Here is a 26,525-nt window from a genome sequence, read left to right on the forward strand (position 1 = left end):
CTAAAATGTCAAGGTTAATTGGTGTTCGGTTTGTAAAAGAATGACCCTAATACGCAATATTTAATTTTCATATGTATCTAATATTTTATGATAGTCACTTTGGAAACCAAATCTTTCATCATAAATTTCTTCAAAATCCCACACTTGAAATGTAAGGTCTCTCTTTTTTAATCATACAATATTTTTTTAATTGAACCCCTCTGTAAGTTCAACAGATAAATAACCAACAAACTTGTCTACTTGAGAAAAAAATCTGGCAAAATATATTTTTCATGGGTTACAATTCATTTTTCACAAATGAAGAAATAGATATTGAAAAAATGTAAATTAACACTTTTGATATTTAAATGAATGTTTTAAAATTGACGTCAGAACACTAGATGGTTTCAATACATGCTTTTAGAAAATCCATTATGTAAAACAATTAAGAAAAGTAATATATGTATCTTAATACAAAACGCTTATGTATATAAAAGAACTAATATAATAAAATAACCTCATATATACAAGAGTTCATGAAATAATTCATTACGTTTTCACAAATACGAAACATATCTCAAAGTTCACAAACAAAATTTTATATATATATATATATATACATATATATATATATATACATAAAGTAATATTTTAAGTATTTTAAACTAATTCTAATTCATTTATTCCCATCTGCTCTTTTTAGCTTTGCGTTTATTATTATCTTGAATAGGCAATGGCTCTGGAGCTAATGGTGGTACAAATTGCGGTTGCACATTATTTTCCCAAGAGTGATCAGTCGACGCTTTAAACTGCAAAACCATTAAAACATACTATTATTGAATATTTTTGCAGACTAATATTTTAAATTTAGTAACTTACACTGCAACTTTTAAATAGAGATAAAAATGTATTTTTTTTTTTAAACATATCCAAGAATTGTGTAATATGCCAATAAAACAAATTATTTAATAATATTAATATTATTTAATAAAAAGTAATAATTTAACGTAAAAGTATTAAAATAATATTAAAGTATTAAGATTATTAAATTGAGCACAAGGACTGATATATACATCAAATTAGTTAGCATATTCACCACATAATATCTTCTGAAATATGAGTTAATTTGATTTGTTTCAATTTAATGTTATACATTTTTTAATTCATAAAGGTGGAATTGGATACCCAAAAAATTATTGAAAATAACACAATGTGTGTTGAAAAATTATTGATGAGATATGCAAACTGCATATACTACAGTCAATGGAGTGTTTTGGGTCTGATTTTTTTTTACTATGTTCCGATTTGCATGAATTTATGGAATTAGGTTTATCTTATCCTCAAGTTCAAAAGTGAAAACAATTCGTACCGGGAGATGATATCCCTTCTCAGCTGTCTAATTTTATTTTTTCAAAATAACGTCGGATATAAAAATGTCTTTTAAAGTTTTTCAAAAAAAAAAGCTAATACTTTTTAAGATACTGGCTACTAAAAATTCATATATTTTTGGCGTTTTTCTTCGTTTTTTTGCAAATATCTCCTAAAATATACATTTTAACGAAAATCATGTAATGAACAAAATAATGTCAATAAAAATCTTAATGAATCGGTATTTTATAAAGTTCTAGGAATAATATTAAGCTAGATTTGAAAGAGCAAAGTCGTTTTTTTTCGTTCAATATTTAATTGTTGTATTTAAAGCCATCTAGTGGAGAAGTGTTACATGTTATGCATTTCAGTGAAATTGGGTTTAATAGTGCACTAATAGTGCTGTTACAAGTTTTTTGCGTGTAAAATGCGTGAGTTATCATGCAAATGATGCATATACGATGTTTTTTTCATTTAAATCATATAGTTTAATGAGCGCCATTTCGACCAAAATTAAAGTTATTCACATTCTATCTAGAATTCTTCTTCTTTTATAAAGATCTTGATGGATTCTAGCAGATTCACTACTTTAGTACAAACTATTTTCAGAAAACTCACGATTTTATAAAGAAAAATCCGATTTTTTAAAAAATCAAACTTATATTTGTTATATCTAAGAAAGAATAAAAGATACATATAAAAGCATATAAATAAAAATCAAAGGGGTATTTTTGGCTTATTATTGCTTTTTATTATATTTCTTTCACACAAAAATTGACGAGTTATGATTATTTGAGTCTCTCTCGAGCCCTTTAACCCTTCGCGGTTTCAAAATGAGAGGAGTTACGAAAAAAATTATAATAAAAAAAGTTGTAGCCCTTTTACCTTCCAAATGGTATATATATATATATATATATATATATTATTATTATAAATACACATAACCATATATATATATTAGGGCTTATGCAAAAACCGACATTTCAGAAAACCGGTTTTCGAATTTTAATTTTACTAAAAAACCGGTTTTAACCGGTTTTCGAATTTTATATAAAAAATAAATTTTTGCTTGAATATTCTGTAATTTATCTGCAAATTTAGTGTAATTTAGAGCAGTATTTGACTGAATTTATTTATTGTTTAATTTTATAGATAGTAAACAAAATTATTTTAATTTTAATTAGTAGAACTAAAAAATAATAGTTTATCTTGATTAAATAACTTTGAAAATAATTATTCGTTATTCATGCATCATTTTCACATATAAGAATGAAAATATTTTTATGATAGTAAAAGGAAATTTTTCGAATAAATAAAAATATTACATTTTTAAATAAAAAAAAAATCATTAAATAAAAATAAGTGAGTTTAGAAAAAATTATACTGTGTACTAGTGTTACGAAGAACAACATATAACCTAACATATAACATTCATATCACTTTGAACGTCTTAATTTTCTTTCAATTTCAAAATAATTTTTTCGAACAATTTTTTATGAAGGGGTCTAAAAAGGGTTTAAAAATTGATAATCAAGATAGAAAACATAAAATATTATTTACTTTATACGTAATTCATATTAAACTGAAATTTATTTTTAAGTGTTGTTTTTTCAATTTAGAGGTTGTTTGAAGGGTTTTGGGGTATTCACGGGGTTGAAAACGATTTTATTGCAAGGTCAATGTATTAAAAAATACTTTTTAATTATATCCTTTAATATTGAAAACGTTTTCTAGCGATAAAATGGCTCAATGTCCACTTATTCATTAAGGGCTCGCAACTCCCCGGGGGGTAGTGGCAAAGTCCAAATTGTTTTCACTTTTGAACTTGAAGATAAGATGAACCTAATTCCAAAATTTCATGCAAATCGGGGCAGAGACCCTTTTTCCTCTCCGTTTACTGCACTAATAGTATAGTGATTCAATCTATATAAATACCTGACTGGTATATTGGGATTTGAAAGCTTCTTTCATTGCAGAAAGTCTGCTTGTAGCAGGTCCTTTAGGTGGTTTAATAATAGCTCTTTCATAGGAATTATTTGTGCCAGTATCTTCTGAAGTTCGCATTCCTGGACGTTCTTTGAAACCCAATCCGACGCCTCCAACATTCAATTTTTTTCCTTTACCTTGTTTAAATCTTGATTTCCTGAACCATGAACTTTGTAGAGCTAAATCCATCACTTCTTTGGGTACTTCCTATGAATAAAAAAATTATATATTGTCACATAATAGTTAAAAGCCAAATAATTTTTCAGTTTTCTATATTACGTGAGCATATTTACTCATAATGTTATATAGGTTTAGGTAGAATTATTTTTTGTTTATGTAATGTCAATTAATAAAAAATTTAATTAAACTAGTTTTAAGTAGCATTTTGTTTTAAGGCAAGTTGCATGAACTCCCAATATGCATATATAATCAACTTAACCAATAAAAATTGAGCTATTTAGATTTATAAAATCACTTCATCTGTTTATTTCAACAACAAAATTTTCACTTTCGCTAAGAAAATACCAACACTCTTTCCAATTGATGTCTTTTACTTATTATAATATCTATAATTGTATACATTAAGTTTATTTGTTCACAACTTTTCATGTCATTTCGTTCTCCAAAAATGTATTTTTTAAAGTGTGTTTAAAAACTTAAAATTAGCAAATCGGATTTTTTCGCAAAAACAAACTTCTCCTTTGGCATGTTGCAAACTACTCTTTAGCAAAAGATTGTAATAACAATATAAATTTAGATAAAACACACAATTACCTGATTTGCTCCTTCTAGATTCCTAACTATGTGTCCAGCAAATTCCTTATCTTTTTCACTCATCAAGGTATAAGCTACACCTTTTTCACCAGCTCTGCCTGTTCTTCCAACTCTGTGAGTATGTGTGTCTATATTTCGTGCAATATCATAATTCACAACAGTCTTAATATGTGGAATATCCAAACCCCTAGCTGAAAAATATGCCAACAATTAGAAAATACAGCAAGCATATGTCATTACTACAATTAATTTAACTAATTTAGATTGGAGATTATATGAACTCTATGAATATAATATTTTAAACTATTCGTTACTAAAAAAATAAAACTATCATTTTGTGTATAAGACCAATAAATTACATTACATTACATTATAATCCATTGAATCTTTTTGAACTAACTTTGCCTTAATGCAAGTTGCATAAACTTAATCAATATATTTTTTGTATCAATATGTATTTTGTTATTTATTGCACATTTTTTTTCATTACACATTGTTGAATTTTCTAAAAGTAATAAATTCAAATTTTAATTTTTTTATATAAATGAAACACTTTTTGTAAGACTATAATATTTTAGTATGTTCACTACGACCAGATTCCTTATCATCATACAAAGAATTATTAAATTTACATTTATCGTCATACAAAGATTCATTAATTCGATTTCTTTGAAATAGTTTTGGAATGTTCGAAATCAATTCAGGGTTTTTGGCTAAAAAGTGTACAAAAAATTTTGTACCTTTCTGCTAATTCTACAGAAACGTGGCTCAGCCGAGTGCGAATCAACGGTTTTAAACTTTTTGAAATCGGTTCAGCCGTTTTTGTGTAATAACAGTACTATAAAATTAGCTGTATATAGCCAATTGGAGTCAAATATATACATATACATATGCAAGCACACAAACATTTACCATTTATTGTGGCAAATAATTTTAGTTTTAATGCTGAGCAATCAAAATTTTCAGATTTTTTGACAAAAATATTATAATTCAAAAGTCTTACTAAAAAAATCGTGGAATAATTATGTGTAGGACGTAAACAAGGTATCTTAAATAACAATGCATTACCAGCAACATCTGTAGCAACCATTATAGGAACTTCTTGTTTCCTGAAGGACGTAATCACCTTATTTCTTTCTGCTTGTTCCATATCACCATGTAATAAGAGAACATCAAATTCTTTTAATTTAAAATTATTTGCCACTTGCTCAGCGTCACTCTATAGAACATAAATCGTAGATTTATATAAAAATGTTATATTGTTATCATAAGTGAATTATTTCAATTTGATTTATTTAGGATAAAGCCTCAGAAGTACATCTAAAATCTGGAGGATATTGGAGAAATATGCAAGTAAATATTTAACAATGATTAGCAGTAATTGTTCACAAACATTACCTCATATAATTTTAGTTATATATAAGCATAATAATCATATATAGAATTTTGTGATATGAGTGGAACGAATATTAAATGTTAAATATGAACAATACAACACTCAGATTTTTAACACACACTTTATTTAAAAATTGCAGACGTTTCGAGACCTTGGTATGCCTCATCTTCAGTGTAATTTCAAGAACAGTTACTTATATACTACACATTCTTTAATATTTCATTTAAATTTTGTATATCAAAATTCAAATGTAATTTAAATAAAATATTAAAGAATGTGTAGTATATATATATATATATATATATATATATATATATATATATATATATGATCTCACCTTTTTTGTAACAAACACCAAAACACTTCCAGCAGACATCATTTCTACAATGTGATTTAGTAACCATGCCCATTTCCGTTCATGTGCAGGTTGAGGAATTACCAGAACTCTTTGTTCCACATCTTGGTTGGCCAGACCAACTTCACCACCAGCAACAATCCTAACTGGATCGGTCAATGCTTCTCGGGCTAATTTTTCCACTTTACGCTTGAAAGTTGCGCTGAACAGTAATGCTTGTCGGTCTGGCCTAACATGATCACATATTGAACGAACTTGTGGTTCTAAAAATTTGTAATCGTATTTATAACTTTACTTGTTCTTTGAAACAATATGCTCAATAAAATTAATTGAAGAATAATTTAATAACAAAGTCATTTCGCTTATATAAATTAGAAAACTAGTGGGGCGCATGGCATCGTGCCTTAAAGCAAATTGATGGAACTTCCCGTATCTTAATTAAACATTCGAGGAATGAAAATAATTAATAATTGTTTTGAAGATTTTTAATACATACTGTAAATTTATAAGTGCTTTTTGAATTGGATGATGAGCGTATTTTACAAACAACTTATATGTACGTATATAAGAGTCCTTTTTTCTAAATTAGATTTTTTTGATAATTTAGAAATTTTTTGATAATTTAGAATTTTTTTCAAAATTTTGGAATTTTTTCAAAATTGAGAAATTTTTTTCACAGTTTAAAATTTTTTGGAATTAAAACAAAACGTTTTTTTTAAATATTATGAGAACTTGGAAATGTTTAAAAATATTCGTTTTTTTTTAATTTTCGAAACATTCTCAAATTTTTGTAAGCAATCAATTTTTTTAATTTTTCGAAATTTAGTTTTTTTGAAAATGATGAAAAGTTTCTAAAATTTGAATTTTTTGAAACTTTGAATTTCTTTTTAAATTTTGATTTTTTTTTTAATTTTCAAAATTACTAAATTTTCTGTAAATGTTTTTTGAATTAATCTAATCGGATTAAAGTTCTCTCAAAAACTGCAAAACCGTTTTCATGCCCTTTACGCTCCATACCTCCGAAACGGCAAAATTGCCATTTGCAAAAACGCCTCGCGATCGAGTACGAACCGAATGATTTTTCAATCATACAAATCGGTTATTCCATACTGTCGAAAATGTCGAGGGCATTTGTTTGAACCATGTAAAAAAACTTGAAAATTAACAATCTTGGTACGAAACCCAAAAAAATTTACACAAAATGTGTACATAGTAATCTCTATAAAATATCTGATAATTTGATGTACATATGTCCAATGAAGATTTTTGACCGCCAAATGACATTTTTTTTTAAATTATTTTTATTGATAGTCCATAACCGCTGGACCTGCCTTCCCAAAAATTTTACCAGTTGTTCATTTCATCAATACAAGTAAAATGTTTTTCGAACTATTAAAACCGTCGCTCCGTTCTCTTAAAAACTGAGTTACCGTTTTTGGCACTTTTTACCCCGTATCTTCGGAACGGCTAGATCTGTCTTCGCAAAAATCTAATCAGCACGTTTCCTTATCAATACGAATCAAATGTTTTTTAAATTATTCAAATCGGTTATTTCATACTGTCGAGGACATTCGTTTGAAACATAACATGAATTTTAAAATTAACTAGTGGTGTATGGCATCGTGCCTTAAGACAAATTGCTGGAAATTCGAGAAACTTTAAACGTTTTCAAATATATTATTACAAAAACTGTAACTTTCATTATTTTTGCTATCTTGTTATATCTGAGCAGAATTTATCTCTAGAACATTAACAACAATCGTCATTTTATTTCGAATTCAATTTAAAAAAAATAGATGCCTAATTTGCTCAAAATTGAAAAAGTGCTCCCGTATAGTCACAGTCTAAACACATTTGCAAATAATTCAGTGAGACATTTTCACTTAAACTGTGCTTAGGTTGGCGGCATTTTCACATTTTTCAATAGTTTTGTTTCACAAAATTGGAAAAGTGCTCCAGTACATAAACAGTGTAAACGCACTTGGGTAAACATTTGCGCCAGAGTGGCGCTTAGACTGTGCTTAGTCTGGGTGATTTTTAACTTTCCGTAGGGTAGTTATAGTAATGGGCCGAAAATCGAAATTGAAAATTTTTACATTTCTCGACGTTTTGAAGGTTTCTGAACATTTTGGCATACCTCAGAAAAAATGGACGTGTGTGTGTGTGTGTGTGTATGTATGTATGGATACAAATTTCCAGTCACGTTTTCGGGCGCACGGATCAACCGATTTGAATGGTTCAAAAAACATTCGATTCCTACTGATAGGAAAAAGAGCTGATTAGTTTTTGGCAAAGGCAGGTCCAGCCATTACGGAGATACGGAGCAAAGAGTGCAGAAAATAGAAATCGAGTTTTTGAGAGAACGGAGTATCCGATTTGAATGATCTAAACAACATTCAATAAGTAATGATTGGGAGAAGTGTTTATTAGTTTTTGACAAAGTCAGGCCCAGCCATTTCGAAGATATGGAGCTAAATGTATAAAAAATGGCAGTTTTTGAGAGAACTAAGCGTCCGATTTAAATGATTCAAAGAACTTTCTGCTTGTCTTAACAAAATAATTGATTTTGGAAAAAAAATATGTTTCAATTTTTTTTTTTCAAAAAAATTTTTTTTTTGTATATCGAAAATAATTCAGATTTTACTTTTAATTCTAACTATAGTTCTAATATACTTTAAACAAATAATTTCACCTTAGCAATTCAGATATATAATTCTTATAAATATTAGACAATGTTCCAATATTAATAATAATAATCTATTTGAAAACATTCAGTATTCCTCGAACATTTCGTTACGATACGGGAAGTTCAAGCAATTTGCCTTAAAGCACGATGCCATCCATACACCCCACTAGTTTGAATTTTTAATCAAAAATTACAAAAATATTTTTTGAAAAAAAATTAGAAACAAAATTTTTTTTCCAAAAGCAATTATTTTGTTGAAACAAGCAGAAAGTTCTTTGAATCAATTAAATCGGACGCTTAGTTCTCTCAAAAACTGCCATTTTTTTTTTAACATTTAGCTCTGTATCTCCAAAACCGCTAGGCCTACCTTTGCCAAAAACTAATAGCCCGTTTTCCCGTCATTACGAACTGAATGTTTTTTGGATCATACAAATCGGTTGAACCGTTCTCTCAAAAACTCGATTTCTATTTTCTGCACTCTTTGCTCCATATCTCCGTAACGGCTGGACCTGCCTTTGCCAAAAACTAATCAGCACATCTCCCTATTAAAAGGAATCGAATGTTTTTTAAACCATTCAAATCGGTTGATCCGTGCGCCCGAAAACGTGGACGAAAAAATGCGGACATACAAAACACACACACACACACATCCATTTTTTCTGAGGTATGCCAAAATATTCAGAAACCTTCAAAACGTCGAAAAATGCAATAATTTTTATTTTCGATTTTCGGCCCATTACTATAACTACCCTACGAGAAGTTAAAAATTATAAGAACAATGAGTGTTTCAAGATACAAGCCACCAAAAGAGCAAATCGTTGCTTCGACACATAAGCAAAAGCTCAGAGCTCAGAGATATCTCTGAGCTGTTCTAATCACGAGTAGAAAAACAATAGAGACCATCAAGCTGAAGATAGAAAATCTAGAGATCACGTCAAAACCTCACATCTGTTACCTTAGCGTAATGCTTGATGCTTGATTGAGTTTCAATCAACAGATGGAACATGTTAGTGCTAATGTTGGAGGCCCTAAACAAACCAGAAGGACATTACTACCATCAGTGATTACTTTGGTGCTTACAAATGGTATTCCCATATGGGCTGATGCTCTCAAAACTCAAAAATACAGGAAAATGGCAAGACCCAGATTTAGGAATTGCTTGCGGATTTCGCACGATATCGGAGGAAATAGTGTGCGTCATTTCAGAAACTCTGCCTCTCTTAATCTTAGCAGAAGAAAGACGGACAATTTACCAACGAAGGCATCAACAACCGAGTCCTGAAAAGTTGAGAATAGAAGAACGGCAGACCAGCATTTACCGATGGCAGCAACTGTGAGATGTCGCAGTGAAGAGCAGATGGACGCATCGTCTCATTCCAAACATCAAAGTCTGGCTAAATCGCAAGCATAGAGAAGTAAATTATTATACTACGCAAATGCTATCTGGGCACGGCTGTTTTCGAGCCTACCTACACCGCTTCAAGCACGATTGCTCGCCGGATTGCCCATATTGTTTGGACGAAATCGAAGATGCTGAGCACGTGTTCTTCGTATGCCCGCGATTGAGTGCTCTACGGGACGATGTGGAAAAGATATTGAGCCGAAAAATTACTCCAGATACTGTTGTTGAAGTGATGCTGACAACTGAAGCTGCTTGGAACGCCAAAGTCAGATTTGCGAGAGATATGCTAATTGTCCTGCGTTCTATGGAAAGAGAAAGGGCAAATGGGACTTCGCTCAATTAAAAGCTAAGTATAAAATCAAGGTAAGAATTATAACATTCTAGATCCTCCCTCCACGAAGTAATGCCTAACGGCGGTTTCCGTGGGGTCCAGAGCCAAGAGATATGCGAAAGTTTTAGTCGGTGTTATACCCGGGCGGTATTGAGTCCGACATACCTAGTCAAAACACCAGCCTGAGATGCATAAAGGCATTTCCTTCGCTACACAAAAAAAAACATAAAAATATATTTCCTGAGTTAGAATAGTGAATTATTTTATAGTTGGTTCTTTCAATTTTTCGTGCGATTTAACCAAGCTAATATATCCAAGAAAGTCTCAAATTTTATTTATACATTAATAGCGATTATATAGATATATATGCTGAGATAAGTTTTTTATCACTTGCACATTTACAAAATCTTGTTGACTCTTATAACTATAGGTTCAAAGAGAAGGACCATGTTTTTTTAATTAAATTGTAAGGTTGACGAGGATGTACGAGCATAACACATTATAGATATGTATTGTATAAGCAAAAGGAGATGAAAATAAAGGGCCTTACAATAATTTATAAGCAGCATTCTAAACTCAAAGTATGTGGATAAAAATTGCCCTGAACCCTTTGAGCATGGGAGTTGGCAATAGTTTAAATATCATTATAAAAAAAAATTGTGTGAAGATCAATACACAACGTTTATATGACAAGAATGGTTAAAGTGAAAGTAAAATAAGATTACAAAATTATAAACTTACCAAAGCCCATATCAAACATCCTGTCAGCTTCATCCAAAACAAGATATGTAACTCTGGTAAGATTAGTAGCCTTCATTTTAACCATATCTATTAATCTGCCTGGTGTTCCAACAACAATTTCAGCCCCTCCTTCTTCCAAAGCTTTTGATTGTTCCCATTTAGATCCACCACCATAGCAACAAATAACATTGATATTGTACACCTTACCAAATTTTCTTGCTTCATTATAAATCTAAAAAAGAAAAGTATTTTTAGAAACAATATTGTAAGTGTAATAAAACAAAGTCTAGTACAGTTTATCACATCATTAATTTAATGAAATAAATAAAATTAGTTGTAAGTGGCAGTTTGGCATTAAGGCAACTTGAATGAACATTCCGATAATCTACACAGAATGCAAGACACAATAGCAGATTTTTAACTTTGGTACACTTTTTTTTATTGATAATTTTATTGATATTTCATAATTAAGTGACTCTTCGTAAGACCATAATACTCTATCTATTAGTTAGTATCATAAAACTAACCAAAGCTAGTGCATATCGAGTTTTATAGAATTGCTCTTAAAGTTTTGAAATTGTTATAGACGTTTTTTCAATAAAATTAGCACATCGAATTTTGTCATAAAAACAAACTCCTTCTGGAAGTTATAATTAAATATAATATTAATATTAAATATAATTAAATTATATTTCACCTGCATAGATAGCTCTCGAGTGGGAGCAAGAATTAGCCCAATAGGACCATCTCCTGGAGCAAGTTCCTTTTGGTCCATAATATGAACCAACATAGGCCATAAAAAGGCTGCTGTTTTTCCACTGCCAGTAACAGCTATACCTATTACATCTCGCCCTCCAAGAGCTGCAGGTACAGCTTGAGCCTATTAAAAACAGTAAAGCAATTAATATATTATTAAGAATTCATAAAAATATCACATATAATATATCACTTCTTCAAATATTTTGAACTCAAATAATTCAATCGCTGTCAGTCAAAGTCAAAGAGCAATAATTTATGAGAATCAGCAAAATGTAATTTTTGCTCAAGTAATATTAATTTCTACAATCTAGAAATCATACCTTCATTTCTTAAGTAAGTTCTTCAAAGATGATCTTTAACTATTAATTATAAAAAGAAATATTAGATAGGTTTAATACAAACTGATTGGAATTGTTTGAATTCAGATTGATGAATTCAATTAAAAATAAAGATTAATAAAAATGCTATTACATATGATTTTTTGCATATTGTATGACTAGACTAATTCTTAATTATTAAAATAAATTTACCTGAATTGCAGTAGGTTGCGTATAACCAGCTTTTCTTATTGCCTTCATCAAGGATTCATCAAACCCAAAATGACCAAAACTTGTTACTGGCTTTGGTGGACTCGGTCCAGAAACCTTACAAAAAACATCATATCTTGTTTTAATGGTTTCACTTTAATGATATAAACTACAGTCAAGCTACAAAAGTTCTGATCATATTTTTATTTGATTTTATTAATACCTTAATGCCCAAAGTACTTCTGAGATCATCAACTTGATTTTTGTCCAGATTTTGAATATCTTCATGTTCAATATAGAAATTTTTTTCAAATGAGCAATAATCGATTTCTGAGTGATCAATCGCTGGAAGAGGGTCAATATGCCTTTTTTTAGGAGGAGCAATGGGGTTTCCATCTTCATCATATTCTATTTCAACATCGGAACCCTCATCAATAACACCAGCATTGGGATTTTCTTCCATATATCTAGAAAAAAATAATGTTAGAATAATAGATAAGCACAGATTTTTGAATTATGACTTAAAAAAAAACTTATATTTACCTGTAATATGATTCTTCAACATCTTCTTCATCAATATCATCTCTAACACCTTTCTTTTTATTAACTGCTAATTCAGATGTACTAACAGAAGCTTTCTCCTTTTTAACCTTTTTATATACACATAAAATAAATAAATCTTTACAAATCTTTAAAGAAATGAATATCAATTTATGAACTTATATTGAAGCATTCAAAGTAACTAAATTCTTTAATTACAGTAAAGACAATTTGGGGCATGCAAAGAACAAGAAAATAACACAATACTCAAAATATTTAATGCATTACATTCACTGCATAAATCATACAGTAATCATTTAATTATGAGTTCTTCTATCAATGAACAATATAGTCTACTTAACCCTTTAACTGTCTACTTCCAAATATATGACCAAAAAAAAAAAAAAAATATTTTCCCAACTGGCTTTCTTTTAAGAGATATTAAACAAATATTTTTTCAAAATGCATATTTTAGATTATTTGAAAGATAAACAACCATTTTTATTTCTATATGCAATTGCTTGTTGGTAACATAGATAAAGTGTGTTTACAAAAATATTTTCTGTGCATTCCATTGAGTTAGAAGTCTTCATTTGAATCATTAGAATTTTTATTGTATTTTATTTATTTTATGATTTCCAAAATGCCTTTTTTTCATTATTTGATTAAATAATTTGTCCAATAAAATTTTTTTCTTTGTTAATAATAAATAAAAATAAATATGCAATCACAAAATATATAATAAGCTTTTGTCATTTTCTACTTTTAAAAGCATAAAAATTAGCACTCTGTTTACGTAGTATACTTGTCATAATGGAAAACTAATTAATCAAACACAAACAACTTTCTGAAACATAATTAAACAGTTAAGAGGCTAAAGATAAATACTTGTTTTTCTATTCCAGCCATAAAAGCATCCAATGGATCTTCTTCTGAATCAGAATCATCATTTTGAGACATTTTACATGAGGGACTTCCAGGTGCAGGAATATATGCTAAATCACTACCACTAGGAGTAGAATCGTCTTCAATTTCATCAAAATATCTAAATAAAAAAAAACAGTGAATTTTCATTTATTAGTTTGTTTACATATTTGCTACTAAAAACTTTAATAAATAAAATGAATTAAGTATGTACAGCAATGTGTTGAAAGATTAATCTGTTTATTGCTAATTTATAATTAAACTAGTGATGTATGGCAGAATTTTTTAAAACATATAACTTTTTCAAAATATATTGAAAAATATCAAGGCGCGTAAGCGCTGCGTCGTGGTAAAAGTAAACAGTGGTATTGAACCCCTGGAAATGTAAGCAAAATTTATACTTATTATTAAAATCTCTATAAAATATCTGATAATTTGATATGCAAATGTCTAACGATCATTTTTGACCGTCATATCTTCGAAACGACTGGACCTGCCTTGGCCAAAACTAATCAGCACATCTCCTTATCAATAGGTATCAATAGGTTTCCTGAATCATTCATATGGATTGAACTGTGTTCCTAAAATCGTAATTAAAAAATTGTATCCGCACACACACATACATACATTTTTTCTAAGGTTTGCAAAAATTTTCAGAAACATTTTGGAATTATTATAATTTACCCTATGGGAAGTTAATTAAATTAAAGACCTCAAAGGCATGTATGCGAATGATCTTTTTATATCAAAAAAATTAAAATAGAGTAACTAAACAAAATTATAGTTATTACAGTTTTTATCAGTAATATTTAATTAACTATTTGCAATTTGACTTATTTAAAATGTGACAAATAAGAGTTTGAATAATTACTTCAAATTGAAGTTAAATAATTTTATTGTAAACCCCTCAATTAATAATAATTGATATTTGAATAATACTTGAAATTACAGTAGAACCGCGATTATCCGGACCTCGGTTATACGGATTTGCGATTATCCAGACTACCAACCGCAACAAATTTATATGTATGAACATACCTATAATTCGAATTTTAGCATGATTAATGCTGCAATTTAGTATATGTATGTAATGTAATCAAAGAAAATATGTATGTACAAACATAGGGAATTGTTAATTTCTTAATAAACATTGATTTTCATTGATATCTATGTATGTAATTGTTATTTTCAATTAATACACAACATTATTCTTCATTCATTCGATTATCCGGATTTTCGATTATCCGAATAACCATCGACAACAATTAGTCCGGTTAATCGAGGTTCATCTGTAATAAATAGAATAAATATCTACTGAAAACGTGATTTGTAGAAATAGTCAGTGTATTTGAAATGTTTATAATGATAAAAATAATCTGAATGCATAATCACAGCAAGAATGATAATTACTCGTCTTCAGTTTTGGCCCTTTTTCTCGTTATTCCCATTCCTGCCGTAATAGCATTATGCGAAATTGCATTCATCGTTGTGTAGCCTTGTTTATTTACACCCGGCATATTCGCATTTGCTTTGTTGGTTTTCCTAAAAGCATCCAGGGCAGGCGGAGGTACAGCATGAAATCCCTTACCGATATCAGTACTTCTTTTACCAGACGAGTCAAAAGTAGACCCACGATAATTATTTTGACTCATTTTAAACAAAATTAGTTTAATAGCATTTCACGTAAAAATAATCTTATATAAACTATAAAGTCTTATAAATAAATAAACAAATTTCAAATGTCATATAACTTTTATCTTATAAAAATCTTTTATTTGATATAAATTATTTCACAATATATTAAAATTAATAATTCAATTTTAACATTTTTGATTTTATATTGACATTTTGACAGAAAATGTTTAAAATGAGAATTGCTGTCACTGAATGTTGGTACCATATTATTATATTGTCTAGGGTTGGTACGTTGCATTTTTGACAGTTTGTTGGAGGTTCTTGGTTAATAAGCAATACGTAAAATATGAATCCGTAAATCCGTATACAATTGAAGTCCACAATATTGTTAATAAATAATGGCAGTAACATTCATTCAGAAATTTTAAATATATGTCAAAATTAGCTTCCCGGTAAAACATTTCACAAGTGTCAATATACAAAATGATAATTTTTTAGTTGTCAATGAATGACAACTTTTTTCTTTATGAAATAGAAATGTGTTTATGCATGTGTGATCGGAATTTATCGATGTGTGAAATGGTAAATTAAGTAAATCGTATCCAAAATTTATGGATTTAATATTACAGCTATAGTTCTGTTAATTTTAAAGCAATGCAATGTTTTTACATTACTAGAGTGTTATAGCTGTAATCAATGATTAAATATTCAAATCAATGTTACTATACCAATTGCACTTACTGCTTTGTTTCTCTTAGGCATTTTTATCGTAATGTTTTACCTTTCTCCTTATAGTAATCTCATATTTTTTCAAATAGGAGAAACAATCCATATTACATGCAATCCATGATAATGATGAAGAAAGATTACAAGAAGGGTTACGGAAAATTATCACATATTTCTCAGATATTTGTAAAAATCATGACCACCATCAAAACCCTATAAACTGGACCCTGTTCAAAGCTGTAGAGCATAATAATATTCGAATGATTAAACTTATTCTTGATGTTCAGTGCGATCTACTTGCAGAAAATGAATATGGAAATACTGCATTATCTTTAGCATGCTACAAAACTGAATCACTTGATGTTCGTACTGAATTTTATGTATATACATTTATACTTTTTATTTATTGCTTGTTATCAACAATTAAATTTGTTGGATAAGCTCAGCAATTATACTTAATAATTAGAATCATTCTTTGCATACTTAATATTGATGTTACACATCCAACTAAAAATTTTTGTGCAATTTTCTAGATAGTATTCAAAGTACAAAGAAAATAGTTACACCAATTTCTATTAAATTGAATTTACATCATGCATTATACTTGTAAAAAAGACTATTTGATAGTTCAGTTCAACGGACACTCTATCTGAATTATAATTTTAACTTTTAAGATTATTAAAGAATTATTGGATCGAGGCGCTTCTGTGCATACTATTAATAAGCGAGGAGAAACCCCTCTCATGATAGCATGCGCATATTCAAATATTCATGTTGTGAAATTATTATTGGAATATGGCTCTGATCTTGAAAAGGTTGACAATGAAAATTTTACTGCATTATGGCATGCAAGATGGAGTAATAATAATGATATAGTAAATGAACTTTTAAAAGCTGGTGCAAAGAATATTGTACCTGTGAGTATTAAATTCAATATTTAAAATTAGAATGATCATTTATAGTTTCAAACATATATAGTTCGCTACATTATTCAAATTACTCAATTCAAATCTTAAGAAATAATTTCTATATAAATCATAAAATCATCTTATTACCACATATAAAATAAATGAGCTTCATATTATTGTTATACCTTCTTGTATTTCTTAATTATTTGTGAATAATTTCAACTCGAAATTTACAGATTTCTATTTTCAAGGGCTCATATTTTAAATATTTTCATTAAAATTGTATATTAATGTATATTTGCAGAGTGCATTAGATGCAGTGTTATTAAATGATATCGATGCATTAATAGAAGCTATAGACAAAAGTTGTGATTTAAATGAAACAGACTCCAGCGGTGATACTGCTTTACATAATGCAGTACAAATGGGATATAATGAAATGGTTATATTGTTATTGGATGCAGGTTGTTCAGTGAAAATTCAAAATTCTTGTGGAGATACCGCATTACATTTGGCTTGCGTACCCGGTATTTCATCAGAAATTATAGAAATGTTAGTGAAAGCTGATAAAGATATTGTTAATATAAGTAATTACCGTGGTGCGTATCCAATTATGGAAGCTAGTTATTCTTGTGATTTAAAAATTATAGATATTTTAATAAAAGCTGGAGCTAATTTGAATGTATCATGTGATAATCATACTGCTTTATGGGATGCTAGACTTGCCAATAAAATGGATATTTACCAAAAATTACTTGAAGAAGGCATAAACCCTTTGCTTGGTGGTGAATTGCAATATTATGTACAATTTTTGTTCAATATGTGGTGTACTGATTCGGAAACGGTAATTAAAATTTTACACTCGAATAAACATTTGAAAACTACAGGATTTGTTCAAATTGCATCAAATCATAGATACAGCTTGAATCATGTGAAAGAGTTTGTCCAAGCTTTGAGTGATGCTGGAATTGACGTGCATTTTGTAGACGGTTCAGCTTATAGTGATGCTGGAATTGATATACCTTTTATAGAATGCCCAGTTCAAAGCTCTCCTTATGCTTTGACTATATTTTTTACAGATGCTTCTGAAGATCTAATATTCTGGTTAGCATCACAAAGTTGTGCTATAGAACCAATTGTTTTGAATGAGTCAGATAAATTCAGTCTTAAACACATATGTAGAACATTTATTCGAAAAGCATTATCCGAAACTGTTCACTCAAAGCATCAATTTGATTTAGCTTTGCGTCAATTAGACTTGCCTATTGATGTGATGTTATACATAAAATACTTGAAATAATATTGAAGGATATATAGTTCAAATAGAGGTGAAATCAAGAACTAAGTTACAATTATGTTTCTTCTCAAACAACTTGTTACATTTAAAAATAATAAAGAATTGATTTAATATATGTGGAGAGCAATATCATTCTATATTGATATTTTATTTTAATATTATAAACAAATAAATCAATAAATTTATTTTATTTTATTATTGTTTTCTTTTATTCTATTATGCTAAACTATAATTTATTTTATTCCATTGTGATAAACTTAAATTTGTTTCCTTCCACTAATTTTAACTAAATATCACTGATAAAAATGATCTGATATTAAAGTTACATCTAATGACTTCAATTTGATTATGGTCTAACTACATTAAATCTAAATTAGAATTTCTTAACTTTAGAAAGTTGATTATTTCGCTTCAAACCCATCTTCCTTACTTTCAGCCAATATTTTTTTGACTCTGGATCTAATTGTTCTAAAGTAAGAGGAGGTCCTATATGAATATTCCATAGCCAATCAGGATACTCATTATCAGGTTTTATCTGCATTTTTTATAAAATTATTTGCAAGTTTTTATTATATAAGATGGGAATCTAACTTTTAGGATGTAAGTATATTATATATGAATATTATGTATAATTAAATTTATTATTTAATTTTAAGGATATAGTATTGTGTCATTCATCACTTTAGGCAAAAAAGAATAAAGTCAATTCTGTTAATAAACACAATTAAGTATTTATATGGTAGTTCAATTAGTGATGTTATGTTCAATAAACTAAGATTAAAATTGAGATAAAGTAAAATTATTAATAGATTACCTTTACATCTTCTCCTTCTTTCATAATGTTACTTCCACAAACATATGTGAGTAACCTATTGATATCCGTTTCTACTGGTAAAACTTTTTTCTCCACAATGGGTCCAGATTTTTTTTTCTTGGCAACCACGACTGAAATTTTTTCAAATCAACTTATAAAGCAAATACAGTTTTTCCAGATTGGATAATACGATAATTCCAAAAAATACCTGCGGGTTTGGCATAGTTTCTAGATATATCAATTGAAGTGACAAATAGCTTTTTGATTTGAAGAAATCCATTAAACGTTCTGGCATACATATTTGAAACTACGCTTTTGTACGCGAATCAGTTTAAAATTAGTACTACGCAAAAAATACCAATGTATTATTTAAAATAACCTACAAAAAGTATTAACTTGAAGATCAGTTATTTGACATTGCATGATTTCAATGCTAACAATACACAAAAAACTATTTAAAATGTGACCAACATAGAAAATTGTTACGCGCTCAAAAAATTTGTGCTGTTCGTTGTTATGAAAATTTTTGCAATATTTGTATTTTTGGTTTAAAAATGTTTCAAATTAATTTTTTATTAAGAGACATTAATTAACACTCGTCTCAACAAGTTGCATAGCTTGTGATGATAAAATTTAAAATTTATGCTACAAGTTGTACATTATCAATTAATCCATGCCACACATTAATTAATTATTGAATTCATATTCTAAGAAGCAAATTCATTGTCAATTTAAAGTAGCAATATTTATTTAATTTCTTTGTAGTAATGCCATTCACTCATTATTCATATAATTTTTCAACCAAAACAGCAATAAAATGTGAAACAAGAAAAAAATACTCTCTAAAAAAACTCAATTATAACAGTAAGGAATAATTAACGCTAAACTCACTGAACTAATGACAAAGTACAGTTCAGAAATGTATTTAGATCTTCAAATTATAGACATAATTTTTCTATATCAACATAGTTCATTAATCAAATATAATCCTATAATGTATAAATTGAACATTCCCTCGGGTTGAAAATGTGTATAAAATTGATTAAATAAAATTCATTCACATATTACTTATTTATAGTATGAGTACAAAATATTAATTATACATAGAAAAACTGGATAATATACTACATCTAAAAAACTTATTCTCCTAAATGTTCCTTTTTTTCTTTAATTGCTTCCTGCAAATAGAAAAAGTTCATATATATTCACTTTATCATTTAATAATTATTCAACAAATAGGTTTATTAAAAATATAGATCACCTTAAATCTTTCCTCAAATAAAGACAATTCTGCTATCAAATCTGTGATGGCGCTCATGAAAGCTTTTTGCGGAGAATAGTCAGAAGTAGTTTGGATTCTCAAAACAAATTTGTGTTCCAAGGGGTGAGGTACTTTGTATCCAGCAAACAATACATCAGGATCTTTCAATAATTGACTAAAAACCAATAGAATATAATATAACTATATTAATAAAAATTAATAATGTGAAAAAATAAAAAAAAACATTAAATATTCATACTCTCTAATCATATTTCCTAAAGTATGATCTTCTTTATTGACCGTAAAAATAGCTGCATTAGGCACTTTTGTGTCTTGTTCTCGAATTACTCTGTAATTGTAAAGTAAAAAAATAATAATTTCTCGTACTTTGGTTATTTTTCTACAACTTATTGAAATATCGTCATTTACTTTTTCTCGCCTTCGAATAAGAGAAAGGATTCGAAAGTTGGGGGCGCATTCATTTTGAATAATATAAATTTATATCTTCAAAAACAAGAAATAAGGTTTATTCACTTTTTCATATGCATAACCTCACATAATTGCTTGACATATATCGACCATAGATAAAAAAATAGAATAAATAGATGTGACAGACAGGACTTCCTGAATATAATGAAATGTAAACAGTGGTACCAAAGCAATTTTTTGTTGGCAGCATTGAGTGTCACAGCGCTCATTCCAAATGAAAGTTATAGGTTATATGCACAAAAACAACATTTTTTTGGCGAACTATAAAAATGAATTTGTACGTGAAAGATGCGAAAAATGAAAATGAAGTGATAACCATATGTATGTAAATTAAGTTAGTTAATAAAAATAATACATTTAATATTAATTAACATATAATAAAATCAAATAATATTTGGACATAAAAATAGAATTGTATGTTCATACTTTAATATTATGACCTCAAACGCTAAAAGGACGATTTATGTGGGAGGCTTAGCAGAAGAAGTTGATGAAAAAGTTCTAAATGCTGCTTTCATTCCATTTGGTGACTTAGTTGATATTCAAATGCCAATCGATTATGAAAGTGAAAAGCATAGAGGTTTTGCTTTCATTGAATTTGAAAGCCCCGAAGATGCTGCAGCTGCTATAGACAATATGGTAATGATAAGTTCAAATTTAATAAATCTATCTTACTATATTTACATCAAGATATAAATAAATATAATGCATAAGTATGTGCACACTTTTACATGTAACACAATTTTATTGCTATTTTATATAAATATATATCATTATATATTGTTTTTAAATGAAGCTATGGAACTTTTAATACTTCAGCGAATGAAATTTAATAGTAATGAAAATTTGAGGTAGAAAATAATTTATTTATTTATTTTGTGTTCTTGAATGTTTTATTCAATTGTAGAATGATGCTGAATTATTTGGTCGAACAATAAGAGTAAACTTAGCAAAACCCCAGCGAATAAAAGAAGGTAGTACTCGTCCAGTATGGTCAGAAGACTCATGGCTTCAAAGACATGCCGGGGCTACATTGAACAATGATGATAAACCAGAAGCCGAAGCAGAAACAGGATCAAAGACTAATAATGATGTCCAACCAGAAGAACAAGCAAAGAAAAATCCACAAGTTTATTTGGAAATTGAAATAGGCAATCAAAATGTAGGAAGAATTATCATATTGCTTAGAGCAGATATTGTTCCAAAAACTGCTGAGAATTTCAGATGTTTATGCACTGGTGAGCAGGGATTTGGTTATGCAGGAAGTGTGTTTCATAGAATTATACCAGAATTTATGTGCCAAGGAGGTGATTTTACAAATCATAATGGTACTGGTGGAAAATCAATATATGGACGAAAATTTGCTGATGAGAATTTCACACTTAAACACACTGGCCCAGGAATAATGTCTATGGCCAACTCAGGGCCTAACACAAATGGAAGCCAATTTTTCATATGCACTGAAAAGTAAGCAATATTATTCAAAATAAATTTGTTTTGATTCTTTTAGGTATTCCGAACATTTTACAATGCAAGTTTAAAAAATAACAGTTCCTTTTTTAAAATTTCATTACACATAGTCTTATGTAAAAATTGATTGATTCATTTCTTTATAATTAACAGTGTAACTTATAAATTTTATTTCATTATCAATTTTTACATAGTTTTTTTTATATGACAAAACACTATTTTTTATATTTCTTAGTAATATTGAATATAAATAACTCATTTTAATTGTACATTTGCAGGACTGAATGGTTAGATGGGAAACATGTCGTATTTGGTCAAGTCATTAGTGGTATGGACATCATAAAAAAAATGGAAAGGTGTGGAACCAAATCTGGTACTCCTAATCAGAAAGTTAAAATAGTGAATTGCGGAGAACTTAAATAATATTTTATATATATACTTGCAATATATATATATATATATATATATATATATATATATATATCACACAAGATTGATTTTAAATAAAATGTATTAGTTCACACAAATCTTTATTTATTTATGTTCAAATGTTCACAAACTAAAATATTTCTTTGATAACAAAATGCTAAACATAACAACGTTTTCAACCTACCTGTATCTACAGATTAAAAGACACCATTTCACTATTTGTATGTTAATGTTCATATAATAAATCATATTTATTTTAAACTTTTCAGTAGTAAGTCCGCAAAATCATAAATTCATCTTCTGATATTGATATTCTGGAGTCTCAAAACAAAATTTAGATTTTGTAACTTGTTTTCTCCTAGAAATTCCTTCAAAATAATCAAATCCATAATTAGTTGAAGAATAATGATCAAAGTTATATAAATTACTCCGCATGTTAGGTTCAAAATTCCTGGTACTGTACTGCTTATCTTTATGCATATATTTATTATTTTTTTCTTTCTCAGATAAAAACATATTTAATGGGTTCATACATGTGATTGTATCAACTGTAAATTCATTTGGGTCAAATTTTTTTTCTTTGATTTTCAATTTTTTATTTATTGACGGTACACTATCAAAATCAAAAATTAATTTGTGGTGCCTTTCTCTTGAGTAGTGACTTTGTGTATAAATATTTTTTAATGTTGATATTGTGTCGCTTAAAACTGTAATGTTTAATTTTTTGCATTGGTCACTTACTGTGTTTATTATACCATCAAGATAAAATTTAAATCGAACATTTATATCTGAACCAAACGATGACTTCTTATTCCTATTATTTCTTTTTGGGTTGCATAAATAAAAAAAAGTTGTGCATATAGGATTTTCATGAAATAATGCTTTTTCAATAACATTATTTTGGTTAAAGGTGGATAATGCTGCAATATCCTTCATTCGTTTTCTACGCAGCATAATTTTAGGTTCAACATCGACATTCTTTATACTTTGAACTGATTCAACATCATTATATGTTATTCCACAAATAGCATTCGGACTCTTACAACTCTCAATTCCTTGCTCACTCACAATGGTTGATAAATCATATTTTATTGGAAGATCGTCATGTTTGCGATGGGATGTTTCTTTGACAAAATTGTCTTTCAAGATCTTTTGCAGGTCGCAATTTATGCGTCCTTTGAATTCTTCATATTTAAAATCATGTTTACGGGCAATTTTACTAAATATACTTTTCGCATATATACCTTGATTTGTAGTTAATCTCTCTTTATCATTTATCATTGATTTTCTTTTATGAACGGTTTGTATTTTACTTGGATTATGAATTCGATTCATTCCAAATTTTACGATTTGGTTTTCAAAAGCACTTTTATGCTGCTTCCTTTTTGATCGTTGGTCACTTTTTCCATTCTGCGGCTTTTTTTTAGTTAATTTCTTGCGTTTGATTACAATGTGCTCCATGTTGTGAATAAACACTTGACTTTCATTATTAGTTCTAAAATAAATCACATTGAAAATATTGCAATAAACATCTGAACATCACATTTCACAAAACAATCAAATTGAAAAACAAATGAACATCCCACACATTGCGCACGTCATTTGTCAGTTTCATATATATCAAGAAGTACAACATCACAATTTATAATATGTCACTTTCATTGTTATTTATATTAATAGAATTGCTTCTAGCATAATACCACATAATACTTTAAAATTTGAACGCATGTTTTTGTTGTCAACTGTACCCCGATAGCCTCACGAGCTAAGCTTTTTAGAAATTAACAGGCGCACCATAATACGAAATCATGACGAAATCTACGTCGATTCGTGGATTCGTGTTAAGCTAAATAAAGTTAACTTTAAGATGCATTTATCTAAATCTCATTCAGATTAAATGATTGTTTCACAAAATATGTTTTTCCTTATTATAAACATTTGAACATATATTAATTCATTGTAATACATCGAAGAGGTTTGCAATACTGGAAACCACAATCTGCTGCCAACTCACATCAAACATAAAAAATCTCAAGGTAATTTTGTCTGATAACCCCTGAAGGCAATGTTTTTTTAGCTCATGTCTCTTTTTTAATTCTTAAATTCTTACACTAAGGGTGGGGCATGTGGAAACTGCAAAAATGGGAATTTCCCTGTAATGCACTATTGTGTAATAATTAGACTTGCAACGAATAGTATATTCGGCAAAATGCCGAATACCGAATATTCGGCAGGTTCTTGCTCCTAATATTGCTTGTATTAATGTAATTGCTATTAGTAATTACTAATATATCAATTAATTGATATATTACTAGCGCGCTACATGTTTATTTAAGTTTTATGCCTAGACTTGCAACCACTATATAGTGGCGAATAGTACTATTCGCCTACTCTTTGCTATTTAGAAAATTTGGCACCATTTACACTAGTCGGCCGAATACCGAACACTTGAATACCACATGTGATAAAGAAATAAATGGTAAAATCATTAAAAAGGCGATACTTATCACTTATATATAAATGTATTTCGAATTATTTCTTTCATAAATACTTAATATTTTCTTTTATAAACTCAATATTATTTCTTATGGATGCTAATCATTATGAAATAAATAAAAAATGATCAAAAATATTGTTTGTATATTTTGCGATAAAGAGCCAGTTTTAGCACATGTGTGTAACCATTGAATGATTCATATTGAATAATATAAATATGTAACAATAAAATAGTGTTCATTTATAATCTCAAAAGTTTAAATTATTCTATATGCAATAACGAAATCATTTCTTCATATTATGTAAATATACAGATCCATCGCGAGCTCTTTATCGCATGAACGATAAATCACCAACAATCTTGTCGCTGAGCGACGGCGGCGCCTTTGATTTTATCTATTCGATATTCGACCGAATATTAAAAAAAGTGCCAAATATGCCGTTTACCAAATAGTAACCGAATATTCGGTGCAAGCCTAGTAATAATGCATTTCGTGCGACTTTAATAAACAATCAAAGTACACGGTCAAAGCGCGAATGCGCACATATGTCACGCCGCTATCTATAATAAATAGAGTATAGATCGTCCACACAAGTTGGAGAGTCAAAAAGTAACATCAGAGCAACAAGATGTAGCTTGGAGAAAATCAGCGTGTCAGAAAGTAACATCAGAGTAACAATAAGATATAGAGATCTTATGATAGAAATAGGCGGAAATTCCGTCAGTCTGAAAACTTGTAACAAGAAGGAAGAATAAACTGCAAAGTCATTAAAGTTGGACCTTTCATTTTGTTAGTGTAAAATAGAAGAAGCATCTTTCAGCTAATACCTAAGTTGAAGAACTCACAACTCCGAAAAGACATTACTTTAACCAGCAATTTAAATTAACATCTACTGCTCGACCCAAGGCACTCCTTTGGATAGGAGTTGGAAGGATTAAAAACAATCGGGACAACGGATCTACCAGTGGTCGCTTAATCGCTCTATTGATAATCTACGAGGCAGACGACCAGACCAGAAGTGTGGATCGACATCCTCTGGAGCAGAACCAGAACCTATACATTTCAGATGAAAATCTGCACGTTTTTATCGCCATTTGTTTGGCATCACTAAAACAATAAACTAATAAAGTTTAAAATATCTTCCAATACTGCAATATTGGAAATTTTCCATGGAAACCACCATCTGGAAATTTCAGTTCATTAAATTTGTTTGTACATTAATGTATAATA

The 26,525-nt window shown here is 28.8% G+C and overlaps 5 protein-coding genes across 5 annotated transcripts; 2 read left to right on the forward strand and 3 right to left on the reverse strand.

Moving 5' to 3' along the window:
- Positions 1 to 659: 659 nt before the first annotated feature.
- Positions 660 to 15,499, reverse strand: LOC113385509 (ATP-dependent RNA helicase DDX42). The gene is made up of 12 exons (XM_026623364.1): positions 15,179 to 15,499; positions 13,733 to 13,889; positions 12,848 to 12,954; positions 12,528 to 12,771; positions 12,308 to 12,421; positions 11,716 to 11,898; positions 11,019 to 11,250; positions 5,841 to 6,121; positions 5,176 to 5,326; positions 4,108 to 4,298; positions 3,283 to 3,540; positions 660 to 788 (listed from the first exon to the last, which is right to left on the reverse strand). The coding sequence occupies exons 1-12, from the start codon at positions 15,418 to 15,420 to the stop codon at positions 660 to 662; spliced, it is 2,289 nt and encodes a 762-aa protein (XP_026479149.1). The 5' UTR covers positions 15,421 to 15,499.
- Positions 15,500 to 15,768: 269 nt separating this feature from the next.
- Positions 15,769 to 18,454, forward strand: LOC113385327 (putative ankyrin repeat protein RF_0381). The gene is made up of 4 exons (XM_026623168.1): positions 15,769 to 15,985; positions 16,222 to 16,491; positions 16,804 to 17,046; positions 17,342 to 18,454. Exons 1-4 carry the CDS (start codon positions 15,908 to 15,910, stop codon positions 18,335 to 18,337), a joined length of 1,587 nt encoding a protein of 528 aa, XP_026478953.1. The 5' UTR covers positions 15,769 to 15,907; the 3' UTR covers positions 18,338 to 18,454.
- An 86-nt stretch (positions 18,455 to 18,540) lies between these two features.
- On the reverse strand, positions 18,541 to 19,549 carry LOC113385343 (39S ribosomal protein L54, mitochondrial-like). The gene is made up of 3 exons (XM_026623184.1): positions 19,357 to 19,549; positions 19,149 to 19,279; positions 18,541 to 18,869 (listed from the first exon to the last, which is right to left on the reverse strand). Exons 1-3 carry the CDS (start codon positions 19,445 to 19,447, stop codon positions 18,708 to 18,710), a joined length of 384 nt encoding a protein of 127 aa, XP_026478969.1. The 5' UTR covers positions 19,448 to 19,549; the 3' UTR covers positions 18,541 to 18,707.
- A 616-nt stretch (positions 19,550 to 20,165) lies between these two features.
- LOC113385238 (DNA-directed RNA polymerase II subunit RPB11) lies at positions 20,166 to 20,973 on the reverse strand. The gene is made up of 4 exons (XM_026623071.1): positions 20,839 to 20,973; positions 20,669 to 20,758; positions 20,410 to 20,584; positions 20,166 to 20,326 (listed from the first exon to the last, which is right to left on the reverse strand). The coding sequence occupies exons 1-4, from the start codon at positions 20,889 to 20,891 to the stop codon at positions 20,288 to 20,290; spliced, it is 357 nt and encodes a 118-aa protein (XP_026478856.1). The 5' UTR covers positions 20,892 to 20,973; the 3' UTR covers positions 20,166 to 20,287.
- A 267-nt stretch (positions 20,974 to 21,240) lies between these two features.
- On the forward strand, positions 21,241 to 22,791 carry LOC113384388 (peptidyl-prolyl cis-trans isomerase E-like). The gene is made up of 3 exons (XM_026622104.1): positions 21,241 to 21,537; positions 21,806 to 22,365; positions 22,647 to 22,791. The coding sequence occupies exons 1-3, from the start codon at positions 21,334 to 21,336 to the stop codon at positions 22,789 to 22,791; spliced, it is 909 nt and encodes a 302-aa protein (XP_026477889.1). The 5' UTR covers positions 21,241 to 21,333.
- The last annotated feature ends 3,734 nt before the right edge of the window (positions 22,792 to 26,525 follow it).

This window comes from Ctenocephalides felis, unplaced genomic scaffold (assembly GCF_003426905.1).
Source record: "Ctenocephalides felis isolate EL2017-DRISC unplaced genomic scaffold, ASM342690v1 CF-g0.4_SCAFFOLD_03571, whole genome shotgun sequence".
Taxonomy (NCBI): Eukaryota; Metazoa; Arthropoda; class Insecta; order Siphonaptera; family Pulicidae; genus Ctenocephalides; species Ctenocephalides felis.